Genomic DNA, 15297 nt, shown 5'->3' on the forward strand with positions numbered 1-15297 from the left:
AACGCCCAGGTCTCTCACTTCAGATACCCTATTAAGCACAACATTGTTTAAAAAATAATCATATTTCATAGACTCAGTCCTTCTAGAAAATGAGATAATGCTACACTTTTTGGGATTCAGAGTCAGGTGATTGTTTGTACAATAAATACTTAATTCGTTCAGATCGATTTGTAATAATTGACAATCAAAAGATGTTTTAATTTTATTATATATTTTCATATCGTCAGCATATATCAGTAAGTCAGAATATTTGAGGATAGAACCTGCGTCATTTATAAATAAATTAAAAAGAAGCGAGCCGAGATGAGAGCCTTGGGGAACACCAGATGTTACTGGCATAAATGTTGAACAAAAACCCTTTACTGTAACGGCCTGACTGCGCTCCCTCAAATAAGATTCAAACCATCGCAGAAGGTCACCATGTATACCAATTTCAAGAATCTTCTAAAGAAGTATAGAGTGTGGAATCTTGTCAAATGCCTTAGAATAATCCGTAGCATCAACCTGATAACCCTGATCCAAGGCAACTGATACCTGATGTACAAATTCACAGAGGTTGGTTTCAGTAGATCTTTTGTTTACAAAACCATGCTGCTGATCAATAATAATAGGCCGTAAAACAGGGAATATAATGTCATAATTTAATTTCTCAAATAGTTTAGGTATAGTACTTATTTTAGTAATCGGTCTATAATTTTTTGTATTATGTCTGTCGCCTGACTTAAAGACAGGAACTACGTAACACTGTTTCCATAAAGCAGGCATAACGCCGTCGGTCAAAGATAAATTAAATAAGAATGTCAGCGGGAAAGCCAGAGACTTATAACACTTTTTCAAAAATGAAGGTGGGATACCATCAGGTCCACAGCCCTTAGAAATATCGAGTGGTTTCAAATATTTTTCTAATACGTCAATCCTGAAAACTATTTTGCCAATGGTATTTGTACCACTTACAGGAGTAATCTGGGATGAAGGACTGCCACACTGGAGGCTCAAAAACGGAATGAAAGTAGCTATTAAATAATGAACAAATATTATTACCCCCGCCAGAAGTCTCATCGTCGAAAAACATTGTTTCGGGAAGATCGGAGGAGTACTTTTTCGATTTAATGAACGTCCAAAAATACTTGGTATTGATTTTTATTCTTTTTTCAGCATCGATAATAAATTTATCATAACACTCTCGCATGACTCGCTTTTGAAGATCACGCAGAAGGCTAAAAGTGTCATAGTCACATCTACGACCGTAAATCTTCCATTTCTTGTGATACTTTAACTTCTCCTTTATTATTTTTACAAGAGAACGAGAAAACCACGATGCATAGCGAGTATCATGTCGAAAATTTTTGATTGGGACGTGTTTAGGAATAATGTTATTTATCAAATCGTAAAATGTAGCCACCGCGGCATCAACATCCTTACCCTGAAGCAGAATCTGCCATTCAACAGAAGCAATATCATTGTTAATAGCGTCATAGTCAGCATTGTGAAACAATCTTACAACACGCCGAGCAGAATGAAGCACCTGTGGTGAAGATGATTTAAGAATCACATCCAGAGCCGGGTGGTGAGGATCCTCGTCGATCAAAGGCTCCTTACAATGAGCAACTAAACACTCCCTTTTTGAAAAAACGAGATCGAGAATTCGGTTCTTTGTGTTGAATATGTGATTATACTGCCTAAGATCCGTAAAACTAATGAAGCCTTGCAATGCCTGTACTAAATGATCGCCATTTATTGTGGAGTTTGTCATATAGGGTGCATGATCGGTGGAAGTCCATTGAGCTGAAGAAATATTAAAGTCTCCTAAGATAAAATAACCATCATCAGGATTGTTAACAATGACATCGGATACACTCTCAAAGAAATGCAATAAGCTATCAAAGTGTCGAGGACAGTGAGGAAAATAACCACAAAAAATATGGAGTATTTCTGATTTGTTTGAAGATTTTAAATTAACACACAATTCGATAGCCTCAGCTGCAGCACCAGGCATTGAAACCGTACTAAACGAGTACACCTGCAGCTCTCGACGCAGAGCTATGAGCACACCTCCACCAAGATGAACCCCTCGCGTTTCATAATCTCTGTCACATCTATAAACTGTGTAACGAGAGTCAAAAATTTCCTGATCATAAATACCTGATAAAAGCCATGTTTCAGTTAGACAAACAATGTCATAGTCGACATGCATTACATTACGAAAAAAGTATTTGTTTTAGTCCGCAAACCATGGACGTTCTGATAATACACTGATAGGTTTTTAGTTTTCACATATATAAAATTATTCTCAAATGATATCGATGATGAAAATTATAACACAAAGCAAGACAAAATCCCACGACTATTAATAACAATATAATACCATTTACATTCATAGTATTTACAAAAGAAAAACACGGGTAGCAATAGAGAAAACCGTTAAATTGAGAGTAGCGAGAACACCTGGACGAGTCACAATACACAAAATAGATAATATAAAAAGTCAATCCAATTAAACAAAACAAAAGACAACCCAACACAACCAGAATCAAAAACAAAACATATATTAACATTATAAAAAAGGCTCTTACTTGATCTTGTTTAAATCAGATACTCTAGAGATATATGTATCACAGGTGACGTATCAGAGCGTCGAACATTCATAGTACAATTTTTGACCCATACATATTTATATACTTTTTCCTTACAAATAGACTTAGCACGCTGCAAAAGGGCCTTATTAGTGCGGGTTAAGTGATCATTAAAGTGAATAAAAGAGTCACCAGAAATATTTATGTCAGTACATTTAAGCCTTAATTTTTTAGTAGACGACAAAAATTCATCCTTCTTCCAGCATGCTAAAAAACGAACAACAATAGGTTTAATTTTTTTACAAGCGTTATTCTTAGGGACTACACGAGTAACAAAATCAATATCTTGAGATGGATCAAGTGAAAATTCTGCTTTACTAGCAACGTCCCTAAGAATTTGCATTAAGTTCTCTCCTTTCCTCTCTGGAATGCCAAAAATCTCTACATTAGACCGCCGAACCCACTGCTCCCGCTTGTCATTATCCACTTCAGCACTGTCAATGTGATCCTTAATGGAACCAAGTTCAGATTTTGTATTGATGCTCGATTTCATATTTTTCTCAAGATCGTCTAAACGCTTCACAATTTTCTCATATTGGCTATTGATGAAATTCATGGATTCCCTGATTACAGCGAGCTCATCTCTAACTGGCTTAAGTTCCATTGACATAGCCTCAGTAATGGCTTCTCGCAGTTCAAATTTAAGCATTGCCATCTCGAAGGCTATTATATCCTTGACAGTATCCAGTAACGTAGGGTTTATCCCATAATTAGCAGACGGTGAAGGAGAATCACCGCAGGAGCCACATCTGCGAGCATTTACATTTTCTGTGCCGGACCTGATAGGGGTGTTATCATTTTTCACCAACCTGGGTTGATTAAGCGAACAACCAGGGCAAAGCCAAGAGTGTTTAAACTCCGCACTAAAAGCCTTTTTTCTATCAGAAGGAAATAAGCACGCCACATGATAATTCAATTTACATTGAGTACATTGTAAAGATCCAGTCGTACCCTCAGTCGTAGATTTATACAATAAGCGAATTTCATGTTGACGGTATTAGTATATAAGGATATACTTGCTAGTCGTAGTTTATAGTCAAATATTTATTTATTTAATTAGTCTCTTATGGATGTCACACAATTCAAAGTCGAGTTCTTTGTATCAACCTTTGTCTGTCAAAACTTTAAGCGTCACGCTACCTTACACTATAATCACTTAATAAGTGAATTCAACACAAGTAGTTTTAAATATTACTATTTCGGTAACTTCACGCTAAAGTATTCAGTTCACTAAACGATTTGATATATATTTTACGCTTATATAGATAACTTTTTTCACCAATCTAGGATAAAAATGAAAGAACAACAAATAACACGTCTATCTCATAACAGTCTACGACTACCCACTATATTTAATTGATACTATAATATTTTACAGAATTACAATCAGCCCTCTATACGTCCAAAAGTTATTAACCAACACAACTAAGAACACACATTCAATACCTAAATATTTTCATCGCTTATACTGATTGCCAACATTAATATGATGCGCTTTTAAAATTCAAGTTTCAATAGCATATCCCAAACCTGTACAGTATTGTTAATCTTATACGTGTATACATATTTGAATTTGAAATTTCATATTTGTAACCTTTTTTGATTTTGAGTTCTCCATATTTAGGTACTAGATACCTACTGCAAGCGTCACGGTCACTGATACACTCTCAGTTGATAATCCTGTTTTACACATAAATATATACTCATACAACCTGTTTTAGATCGCCGAGGATTCGGACAAGAACGTCGCTTATGACAACATTCATGTCGAGTTACAGGTGATCATTGAGCCTTCAGTTAATCTTTTATTTAGCGTCAACAACAAGCGCAAAATAATTGAAAAAGTAACGACGTTGCTTGGGGAAAGGGATACTAATTCTATAAGAATAAACAACGTCAATGACAATCCGTCTATGATTATTTTGTAAGTAAATATTTTTATGATTTCTGGAGTTTTCATTCAATTTGATGTAAATTACTATTTTCCAAGAGTTCCAATATACTTATTTATTAATTCTTTTAGGTACAACTTCAATAGGAAATATTTACAAATTATACGCTGTGTGCTTACGACAGTAAATAATATAGCCACCACTCTCTTCCCGAGGGTGTCGTGAGAGGCGAAAAGGAACACAGTTCCACTACCACCTTAAAACTTAAAAAGACCGATGGCGGGATAACCATCCAACGTGTCATCCAGCGTAGTCACTATGAGCAAGACATACGAGTTCACGCTATTTTCAGCACGAGCTTAGGGGGGCCTATGTCCAGCAGTGGACTGCGATAGGCTGAAGTGATGATGATAATACAACGGACTCCGTTAGTATAGTGTAGGTCGGGTTTTCTCTTGTGTCAAGGGTTCGGAACCACACACAATCGCCCAGACCACGACAAATATCTGTATGGCATTCACAAATGTTTGTCATGACCGAGGATCGACCCTGCAAGCGCAAGCGCAACAGCCAAATGCTATCACCGCATCGCCAACGTGTCGTTAAAAACTTAGGACTTGTCAGACAACAAGACATATTTTATTATTATTAAGCATTAAAATACTTTAATCAATTTTAATCATTCCTAAAATACACGGATGCTTATGAATGGATTTTTAATTTTTTCGTGTGAATAGATAATTCTTCTTATTACAGCGTCCTACAAATGAGCCGCCGACCCTTCATCATAAATTCAAAAAACTTGGTGTTATTGCTGGCAAGCCATTTAGGTATGTATAAACTTACGTACGTACGTTTAATTTCAAAATAAATTCAATTTCAAATAATATTCGCAATTAGACAAAAATATTTGCAATTGTGCTTGGTTACATAGCTGTTACTAAAATCATTGTAATCGTTGGGTAGGCCTCACGAGTTAGTCGTTCGGTTCTGAGGCGTCAGACGTCAGGCGTGAGGCAGAATAGGCGACGGGTGTGAACCGTAAAGCCGAGATAAACCAATTAAATGAAACTAAAAATATAATTCTTTTCCTTCGTTAATTTTTTGGGCCTGGAAGTAAAACGCACCTACTCCTATTTATATGAGATTTCTAACATCTTTTAGAACAGCTTGTAGTTATTGCTTAGAATAAAATCTCGTCTTCATTTTTAACAGTTAATGGATTTATATTATGAATATTCATCAGTAAGAGTAATGTTCGTCCACTGGACACAAAGAACAAAGAAGACACGTTTAATATTTAATATAATGTTTTTTCCAGGTATATTATACCTCCAGACGCTTTTACCGATTTAGAAGATGGAAGTAATTTAACTTATACTGTCTTTAAATCCGAACACGTCCCGCTCAGTCAAGAATCTTGGCTACAGTTTAATTCCAATGAACGAATATTATATGGATTGTAAGTAATCTCATATGTCATTTTTATTGACATTCCTCTTTCTTTTGGTAATAAATTGTTTAATTATTTTTCTACTAATTACTTAATTAGACTAGCCCGTTGGCGCAGTTTGTAGTGACCCTGCTTTCTGCCCCGGGGGTTGTGGGTTCGATTCCCACCGCGAGTCTGGGTGTAATATAAATATTTATTCATTATATATGTATTATTTATAAGTATGTTTATCAAAAAAATATATATATGTAGCTATCAAGTCGGCTGTTACCTATAACACAAGCATTAAGTTGCTTATTTTAGGAGCAGACGATCGTGTGTGTATTGTGTAGATATACATATACTAGCTGCTGCCCGCGACGTCGTCTACGTGAACGCTATATAGCACCAAAAATACCTACGATTATACCTTTTAAAATAACATTCATTTACCCGTTTCTTCTTTACATTTCATATCTACAGAAAATTCTCATAGATGGCGCTGCTTTAAAATTGTCTTGTCTAAGTAGATATTCATTTAATTATGTTTATCGGCTTAGTGACTTATATTGCGTGATTTTTATAGTGTGAAGCTAGCTTATATAGGATGGTTATTAACATAATAACAACAACATTCAAATATGCGTCGTTAGATTACACGTTGTTCCAGAATGCGTTGAGGAAATAAAGGTTCACTGCTCGTTCCCGGTAGGTGATAGCATAATAATATGTAGCCTATATGTTGACCCGACTTCTTAATAATATTCGTGCCAAATTTGAAGTAAATCGATGCGGTACTTTTCGAGTTTATCCCGGACATACATACAGACAAACCAACAAACAGACAAAAATTCTAAGAACTATATTTTTGGCTTCGGTATCGATTGAAGAATACACCCCAAGTATTCTTTTAAAAATGGTTATCTTTTATTATATATATATATCCCATTAAAATTTTATCAAGATCTGATAACTACTTTTGAGTAATCTTTGATAACGCGTAGTTACTTGACTATTTTTTCGTCGATCTACGTTGTATTACTTGTCGATGTAATTGAAGTCGGTTTTTTTTCGTTTGCCAGCTAACACAATTATTGTCAGTTCGCCTGTGCGTTTGTGCACGCTCGTCAGAAAAATAAAGCTTCTGAAAACGGCTTATTCGACTTAGAAGTGGTTTTTACTAATTTATTGTGACAAGCTTAGCTTAACATCTAGTGTTTGTTTCATGTCAATCGGTTCGTAAATAAAAAAGTTATGCTAATTTAAAGAATCACGTTGAACATGTAAATTCACTATTCCACGCGGACGATGATGCGAGCACAGCTAGCTATATACATATACTAGCTGTGAAATCAGTGTGCTGTTGAAATCAGTGTGTCACAAAGTTTTCCCGGCAAACTTTCATCAAAATCGGCTTAGCCGTTCCGTAAACCTTCCTCTTGAAGCTATTATCATCTCGCCATTGGTGAAACCGCATGAAAATCCGTTCAGTAGATTTTAAGGGAATCCATCACATACACTTTTGGGGACTTTGTTTTTTAATACGCTAACTGTTGCCCGCGACTATGTCCGCGTGGCTATGAAGATATGCATTCAAGATGTTTAACACAAATTATTATTTTTATTTCAGTCACTTGAAATGCTTATCACACTGAGTAACTTTTTAAAAGGCACAATTTAGTATAATTTAATAGTTATTTTTATAAAACCTCTCTATTCATCACATTTTTAGTTTTATTTTCAGGCTGCAGTATAAATAACCTATCAGGCGAACTTATAGCTGCTGTATATGTTTCATACAAACTATCAACCCCAATTAAACCCTCTTAGCGGTGGAATATCACAAAATCCGTTCTTAGCGGACGTCTACTAACTATAATCTACCTCCCTGGTAAATTTCATCTTTGTCCATTCTGGATGGATGGACCATCCAACGGTTTTTGAGTTCTCGTGATGAGTGAATCAGTGACCTTTCTCTTTTATATATATATATATATATATATATATATATATATATATATATATATATATATATATAGATTACGATGCATTATTTGGACTCCTTTTCACCATCTATAGAGCATACATTTTAAATTTCGTCTCATACTTTAAAAACATAGGCCTATCATACAAGCTTCCGACCCCCGTTTTATCTTTTACGTCCTATACAAAACCTACTTGCCAAATTTCAAGTATGTAGGTGTTATAGTTTCGGAGATTTCGTGATGAGTGAGTCAACCTACCATCCCCCGTTTTAACCCCAAAAGGGAGTTGGTTTCTAAAGATACATTATTTGGACATCTTCTCACCATCCATAGACCATACATTTTAAGTTTCAAATCTCTTACTTCAAAAACATGGGACTTTCACACAAACTTCCAACCCCCGTTTTACCCCCTTAAGGGTCGAATTTCGTAAAATTCGTTCTTACCGGATGTCTACGCTCTATAAGGAGCCTTTCTGCCAAATTTCAAGTTTGTAACTGTTATAGTTTCGGAGATTTCGTGATCAGTGAGCCAACCTACTATCCCCCGTTTTAACCCCAAAAAGGGGTTGATTTCTAAAGATACATTATTTGGACACCTTTTCACCATCTATAGAGCTTACATTTGAAATTTCAAGTCTCTTACTATATAGGACTTTCATACAAACTTCCAACCCCCGTTTTACCCACTTAGGGGTCGTTTCTTATAAAATCCGTTCTTAGCGGATGCCTACGTCTTATAAGGAGCCTACCTGCCAAATTTCAAGTTTTTAGGTGTTATAGTTTTGGAGATTTCGTGATGAGTGACCTTTCGCGTTTATATATATTATGGATAGATAGATAGATTATAGATAAACGATTCACTTTAGACGCTAATTGACAGATGACGGTATTCAACAGATAAAAAAATATGAGATTAGTCTTTTTTTTACATACCAGAAACAAAATCAATATAACATTAACTGGTCGACGTTATTTTAGGTTTCACAAATAAACGTAACATTTTATGAAATTTAATTTTTAACTTTAGCATATTACAAATAACAGTAATTTGTATATTCAGCTATAATTTTTTTTGCATATATCTAGTAGAGAAGTCACCGTTACAAGCATTATTATTATTATATACATTATTTGTAAAAATATTTGCATTATTTTATCGATAGCAGAAATAAAATCTAAATTTTCAAGGCCGCTAATAGAGCACGTGGATCGATGGAACTATATCATAGAAGCGAAGGATAGCGACGGTGGTACCGCTCAAGGTACGCTTGATATCAGAGTGCAATTACATAGAAGAACGCGTAATAACAATCATCAATTTACCATGAAAGTTAAACCCCTTAAACGTTTTCAAAATACCATTGACTGGCAAATACGAGCGTTGGAAGGAATCGCGAATATTCACAAGGACGCTAATTTTGATCATTTGTTAGTACTAAACGTTACACAAATCGGTGATGTGTATGAATTTACGTGGATGAATGATACACTACCCCAATATCCCTGTCCGGTAAATGATATCAAGAAGCTTATGAAGGTAAGTAAACATTAGAAAAATCAAAAATGAAATTTCAGCAATAGTAGGAGATATGAACTAGAAACGAACCTCATCAATCTGTTTAACAGATGAAAAATATTTTTTACTTATTTTGGTATATTAGAAAAATAATCGCGAAGGGCTGACATAACTACTGGCTTGGATGATATAAACAGGCATATTAATATAAGTATATTAATACTACATCAAAATGAGCGCTGTTTTATTGCGAATACGATGGCATAGGGTTGTCTGCTAAAAATCTGGTTTGGTGGTACAATGTATGGATTACTATTATAAGTTGACTGAGGGATGATATCTAAGAGATGTTTAATGTAGGCAATCAAATCCATTGAAAGTCTATCTACTCAGGTGCCCGTACTTTATTTTTAAAATGAATATGACATTCACATTGGTTTCGTTCTCGTAAAAAAAAAAACAGTTTTGTATGTTTCTGTTCAGGTTATGGAATCAGAGACAGAACATGGTAGTCCATCGTCAGATTTAATTAATGCGATGACCCCTGATCTCCAAGTATTGGAAATCACGTGGCGCGGGACTGGGCAATGCGCTACTATAGAGCCGATAACACCAAACGTATCAGTCAATTACCCGCCCATTTTGCGCAATACTATCGACCACTTAACTGCCAGGGTCGGACATCTACTTGTATACAGAGTGCCTGAGGTGAGTCCACTCCAACATCAATTACATAAGGAAGCGAGCGATACATTATTCAGCATATATTATTTACTAAATAACATAACCAAATATTTCATACAAAATATGAATCTGAAAATAACTGTCGTTTCAACACTTCTCAACAGGGTTATCACACATAGCCAGATCTCAGCTAGCCTAGTTGCTAGGTCATCATAAAGAAACTCACCTATTTTCTATATATATATATGTATCTATATATACTCGTATATGTATATATATTATCACTGGGTCAGCAAACAAGCGTACGGCTCACCTGATGGTAACAGATTACCGTAGCTTATAGACGCCTGCAACACCGGAAGCATCGCAAGCGCGTTGCCAACCCAATCCCCAATTCCCCCCCCCCCCCAGGAGCTCTGGTCACCTTACTCACCAACAGGAACTCAATACTGCTTGAAAACAGTATTATTTAGCTGTGATCTTCTGTAAGGTTGAACCCGCAAACTTTGTTTTGCCATATATGTTATTAACCCTCCTTAATCCCACCCCCCCTTATAACTTAGGGGTATGAAAAATAGATGTTGGTCGTTGGAAGACCTTCCCGATATGCACACAAAATTTCATAAAAATCGGTCTAGCCGTTTCAGAGGAGTATTGTAACTAACATTGTGACACGAGAATTTTATATATTAGAATTTTTTTTTCCTTTACTAGGACACATTCTTTGACCCGGAGGATGGCAGCACTCGGAGTTTGCATTTATCTCTTAGATTTAGTGATAACTCTCCAATTCCGTCAAACCACTGGTTACAGTTTGATGCACAGAAACAAGAGTTATCTGGTGTGCCCTCGCCGAACGACGTAAATGACGTAAATTATGTGCTGGTATGAAATAAAACATTAAGAACCTTTGACTGATACAAAACTATTAATGTATTTTATTTATTTATTTATTTGGAAAACATAAAATATAAAAATCACATACAATTAATTTTCTTACAAAAACACATTAATCACTAAAGTTTCCACTAACAATAATATACAGACATGTCATTTGTCAAAAGTCGTAATTTTAAATCAATTTACATAATATAAATTAAATTAACTATCAAAAAAGACAAAAAAAAAAATCACTTAGATATAAAAATTTATGTGATTTATAAAAAAAGTCACAAAAAGAGTCGAGCGTGTCAATTATGTCAAATGAAAGGATTTAGAATTTAAAAATAAGTCAAAGATTAGAATTAAAATTAAGATTAATACAAAAATTACTGTAATAAATCAAAGAGATACATTATTATATCAAGAAATACATTATAATTTTTTTAATCAAAGAAATACATTATTATTTTTTTACTTATTACGTCCCTAACATGCTGCTTAAATGAGGTTAGGGTACAATTAAAAATGTCAATAGAGTTAAATATGCACACATATATATTATAACAGGACCTGCGAACAAAGATGTTTCCAGCATATTTGGTCCTGGTTACAGGGACAGGACCTTTTTGAACGCGAACTCGTCCGAGGGCATCTCAAATTAATATTTTGTAACAAAAACGCCGAATCAATATGAGATTTCAGTATCTTATACAAAAAGACTTGGTCTCTCTCTAAGCGCCGATCAAGCAACGATGGGAGGGGTAATGGTGCGGTAACATCATTGCGACTTAAAGCTTTAAAATTAAAGTGCCTTTCAAATTTTCTTTGAATTTTTTCTATAGCTTCAATATAAGTTTTGTATTGAGGGTTCCAGACTGTCGATGCATACTCTAATATTGATCTAACATATGAGTTGTACAATAATAATAGAGTAGATCTATACCAAAAATCTCTACCACATCGGAATACAAAGCCAAGCATTCGGTACGCCTTTGTAGTTATATGCTCGATGTGAGAATTAAAGGATAGTTTGCAGTCAAGAAGAACGCCCAGGTCTCTCACTTCAGATACCCTGTTAAGCATAACATTGTTTAAAAAATAATCATATTTCAAAGACTCAGTCCTTCTAGAAAATGAGATAATGCTACACTTTTTGGGATTCAGAGTCAGGTGATTGTTTGTACAATAAATACTTAATTCGTTCAGATCGATTTGTAATAATTGACAATCAAGAGATGTTTTAATTTTCTTATATATTTTCATATCGTCAGCATATATCAGTAAGTCAGAATATTTGAGGATAGAACCTACGTCATTTATAAATAAATTAAAAAGAAGCGAGCCGAGATGAGAGCTTTGGGGAACACCAGATGTTACTGGCATAAATGTTGAACAAAAACCCTTTACTGTAACGGCCTGACTGCGCTCCCTCAAATAAGATTCAAACCATCGCAGAAGGTCACCATGTATACCAATTTCAAGACTCTTCTAAAGAAGTATAAAGTGTGGAGTATACACAGCATCAACCTGATAACCCTGATCCAAGGCAACTGATACCTGATGTACAAATTCACAGAGGTTGGTTTCAGTGGAACTTTTGTTTACAAAACCATGCTGTTGATCAATAATAATAGGCCGTAAGACAGGGAATATAATGTCATAATTTAATTTCTCAAATAGTTTATCCATAGTACTTATTTTAGTAATCGGTCTATAATTGTTTATATTATGTCTGTCGCCTGACTTAAAGACAGGAACAACGTAACACTGTTTCCATACAGCAGGCATAACGCCGTCGGTCAAAGATAAATTAAATAAGAATGTCAACGGGAAAGCCAGAGACTTATAACACTTTTTCAAAAATGAAGGTGGGATACCATCAGGTCCACAGCTCTTAGAAATATCGAGTGATTTCAAATATTTTTCTAATACGTCAATCCTGAAAACTATTTTGCCAATGGTATTTGTACCACTTACAGGAGTAATCTGGGATGAAGGACTGCCACACTGGAGGCTCAAAAACGGAATGAAAGTAGCTATTAAATAATGAACAAATATTATTACCCTCGCCAGAAGTCTCATCGTCGAAAAACATTGTTTCGGGAAGATCGGAGGAGTACTTTTTCGATTTAATGAACGTCCAAAAATACTTGCTATTGATTTTTATTCTTTTTTCAGCATCGATAATAAATTTATCATAACATTCTCGCATGACTCGCTTTTGAAGATCACGCAGAAGGCTAAAAGTGTCATAGTCACATCTACGACCGTAAATCTTCCATTTCTTGTGATACTTTAACTTCTCCTTTATTATTTTTACAAGAGAACGAGAAAACCACGATGGATAGCGAGTATCATGTCGAAAAATTTTGATTGGGACGTGTTTAGAAATAATGTTATTTATCAAATCGTAAAATGTAGCCACCGCGGCATCAACATCCTTACCCTGAAGCAGAATCTGCCATTCAACAGAAGCAATATCATTGTTAATAGCGTCATAGTTAGCATTGTGAAACAATCTTACAACACGCCGAGCAGAATGAAGCACCTGTGGTGAAGATGATTTAAGAATCACATCCAGAGCCGGGTGGTGAGGATCCTCGTCGATCAAAGGCTCCTTACAATGAGCAACTAAACACTCCCTTTTTGAAAAAACGAGATCGAGAATTCGGTTCTTTGTGTTGAATATGTGATTATACTGCCTAAGATCCGTAAAACTAATGAAGCCTTGCAATGCCTGTACTAAATGATCGCCATTTATTGTGGAGTTTGTCATATAGGGTGCATGATCGGTGGAAGTCCATTGAGCTGAAGAAATATTAAAGTCTCCTAAGATAAAATAACCATCATCAGGATTGTTAACAATGACATCGGATACACTCTCAAAGAAATGCAATAAGCTATCAAAGTGTCGAGGACAGTGAGGAAAATGACCACAAAAAATATTGAGTCTTTCTGATTTGTTTGAAGATTTTAAATTAACACACAATTTGATAGCCTCAGCTGCAGCACCAGGCATTAAAACCGTACTAAACGAATACACCTGCAGCTCTCGACGCAGAGCTATGAGCACACCTCCACCAAGATGAACCCCTCGCGTTTCATAATCTCTGTCACATCTATAAACTGTGTAACGAGAGTCAAAAATTTCCTGATCATAAATACCTGATAAAAGCCATGTTTCAGTTAGACAAACAATGTCATAGTCGACATGCATTATATTACGAAAAAGTATTTGTTTTAGTCCGCAAACCACGGACGTTCTGATAATACACTGATAGGTTTTTAGTTTTCACATATATAAAATTATTCTCAAATGATATCGATGATGAAAATTATAACACAAAGCAAGACAAAATCCCACGACTATTAATAACAATATAATACCATTTACATTCATAGTATTTACAAAAGAAAAACACGGGTAGCAATAGAGAAAACCGTTAAATTGAGAGTAGCGAGAACACCTGGACGAGTCACAATACACAAAATAGATAATATAAAAGTCAATTCAATTAAACAAAACAAAAGACAACCCAACACAACCAGAATCAAAAACAAAACATATATTAAAATTATAAAAAAGGCTCTTACTTGATCTTGTTTAAATCAGATACTCTAGAGATATATGTATCACAGGTGACGTATCAGAGCGGCGAACATTCATAGTACAATTTTTGACCCATACATATTTATATACTTTTTCCTTACAAATAGACTTAGCACGCTGCAAAAGGGCCTTATTAGTGCGGGTTAAGTGATCATTAAAGTGAATAAAAGTGTCACCAGAAATATTTATGTCAGTACATTTAAGCCTTAATTTTTTAGTAGACGACAAAAATTCATCCTTTTTCCAGCGTGCTAAAAAACGAACAACAATAGGTTTAATTTTTTTACAAGCGTTATTCTTAGGGACTACACGAGTAACAAAATCAATATCTTGAGATAGATCAAGTGAAAATTCTGCTTTACTAGCAACGTCCCTAAGAATTTGCATTAAGTTCTCTCCTTTCCTCTCTGGAATGCCAAAAATCTCTACATTAGACCGCCGAACCCACGGCTCCCGCTTGTCATTATCCACTTCAGCACTGTCAATGTGATCCTTAATGGAACCAAGTTCAGATTTTGTATTGATGCTCGATTTCATATTTTTCTCAAGATCGTCTAAACGCTTCACAATTGTCTCATATTGGCTATTGATGAAATTCATGGATTCCCTGATTACAGCGAGCTCATCTCTAACTGGCTTAAGTTCCATTGAAATAGCCTCA

At 35.2% G+C, this 15297-nt stretch overlaps 2 protein-coding genes across 2 annotated transcripts; one reads left to right on the forward strand and one right to left on the reverse strand.

Annotated features, from left to right (window-relative positions):
* The first annotated feature begins 3253 nt into the window (after positions 1-3253).
* LOC123661380 (dystroglycan 1-like) lies at positions 3254-11035 on the forward strand. Its single transcript, XM_045596345.1, has 7 exons — positions 3254-3313; positions 4355-4477; positions 5282-5355; positions 5847-5987; positions 9133-9481; positions 9944-10168; positions 10859-11035. The coding sequence occupies exons 1-7, from the start codon at positions 3254-3256 to the stop codon at positions 11033-11035; spliced, it is 1149 nt and encodes a 382-aa protein (XP_045452301.1).
* Positions 11036-12959: 1924 nt separating this feature from the next.
* LOC123661381 lies at positions 12960-15284 on the reverse strand. Its single transcript, XM_045596346.1, has 2 exons — positions 14924-15284; positions 12960-14191 (listed from the first exon to the last, which is right to left on the reverse strand). The coding sequence occupies exons 1-2, from the start codon at positions 15282-15284 to the stop codon at positions 12960-12962; spliced, it is 1593 nt and encodes a 530-aa protein (XP_045452302.1).
* Positions 15285-15297: the final 13 nt, after the last annotated feature.

This window comes from Melitaea cinxia, chromosome 17, assembly GCF_905220565.1.
Source record: "Melitaea cinxia chromosome 17, ilMelCinx1.1, whole genome shotgun sequence".
NCBI lineage: Eukaryota > Metazoa > Arthropoda > Insecta > Lepidoptera > Nymphalidae > Melitaea > Melitaea cinxia.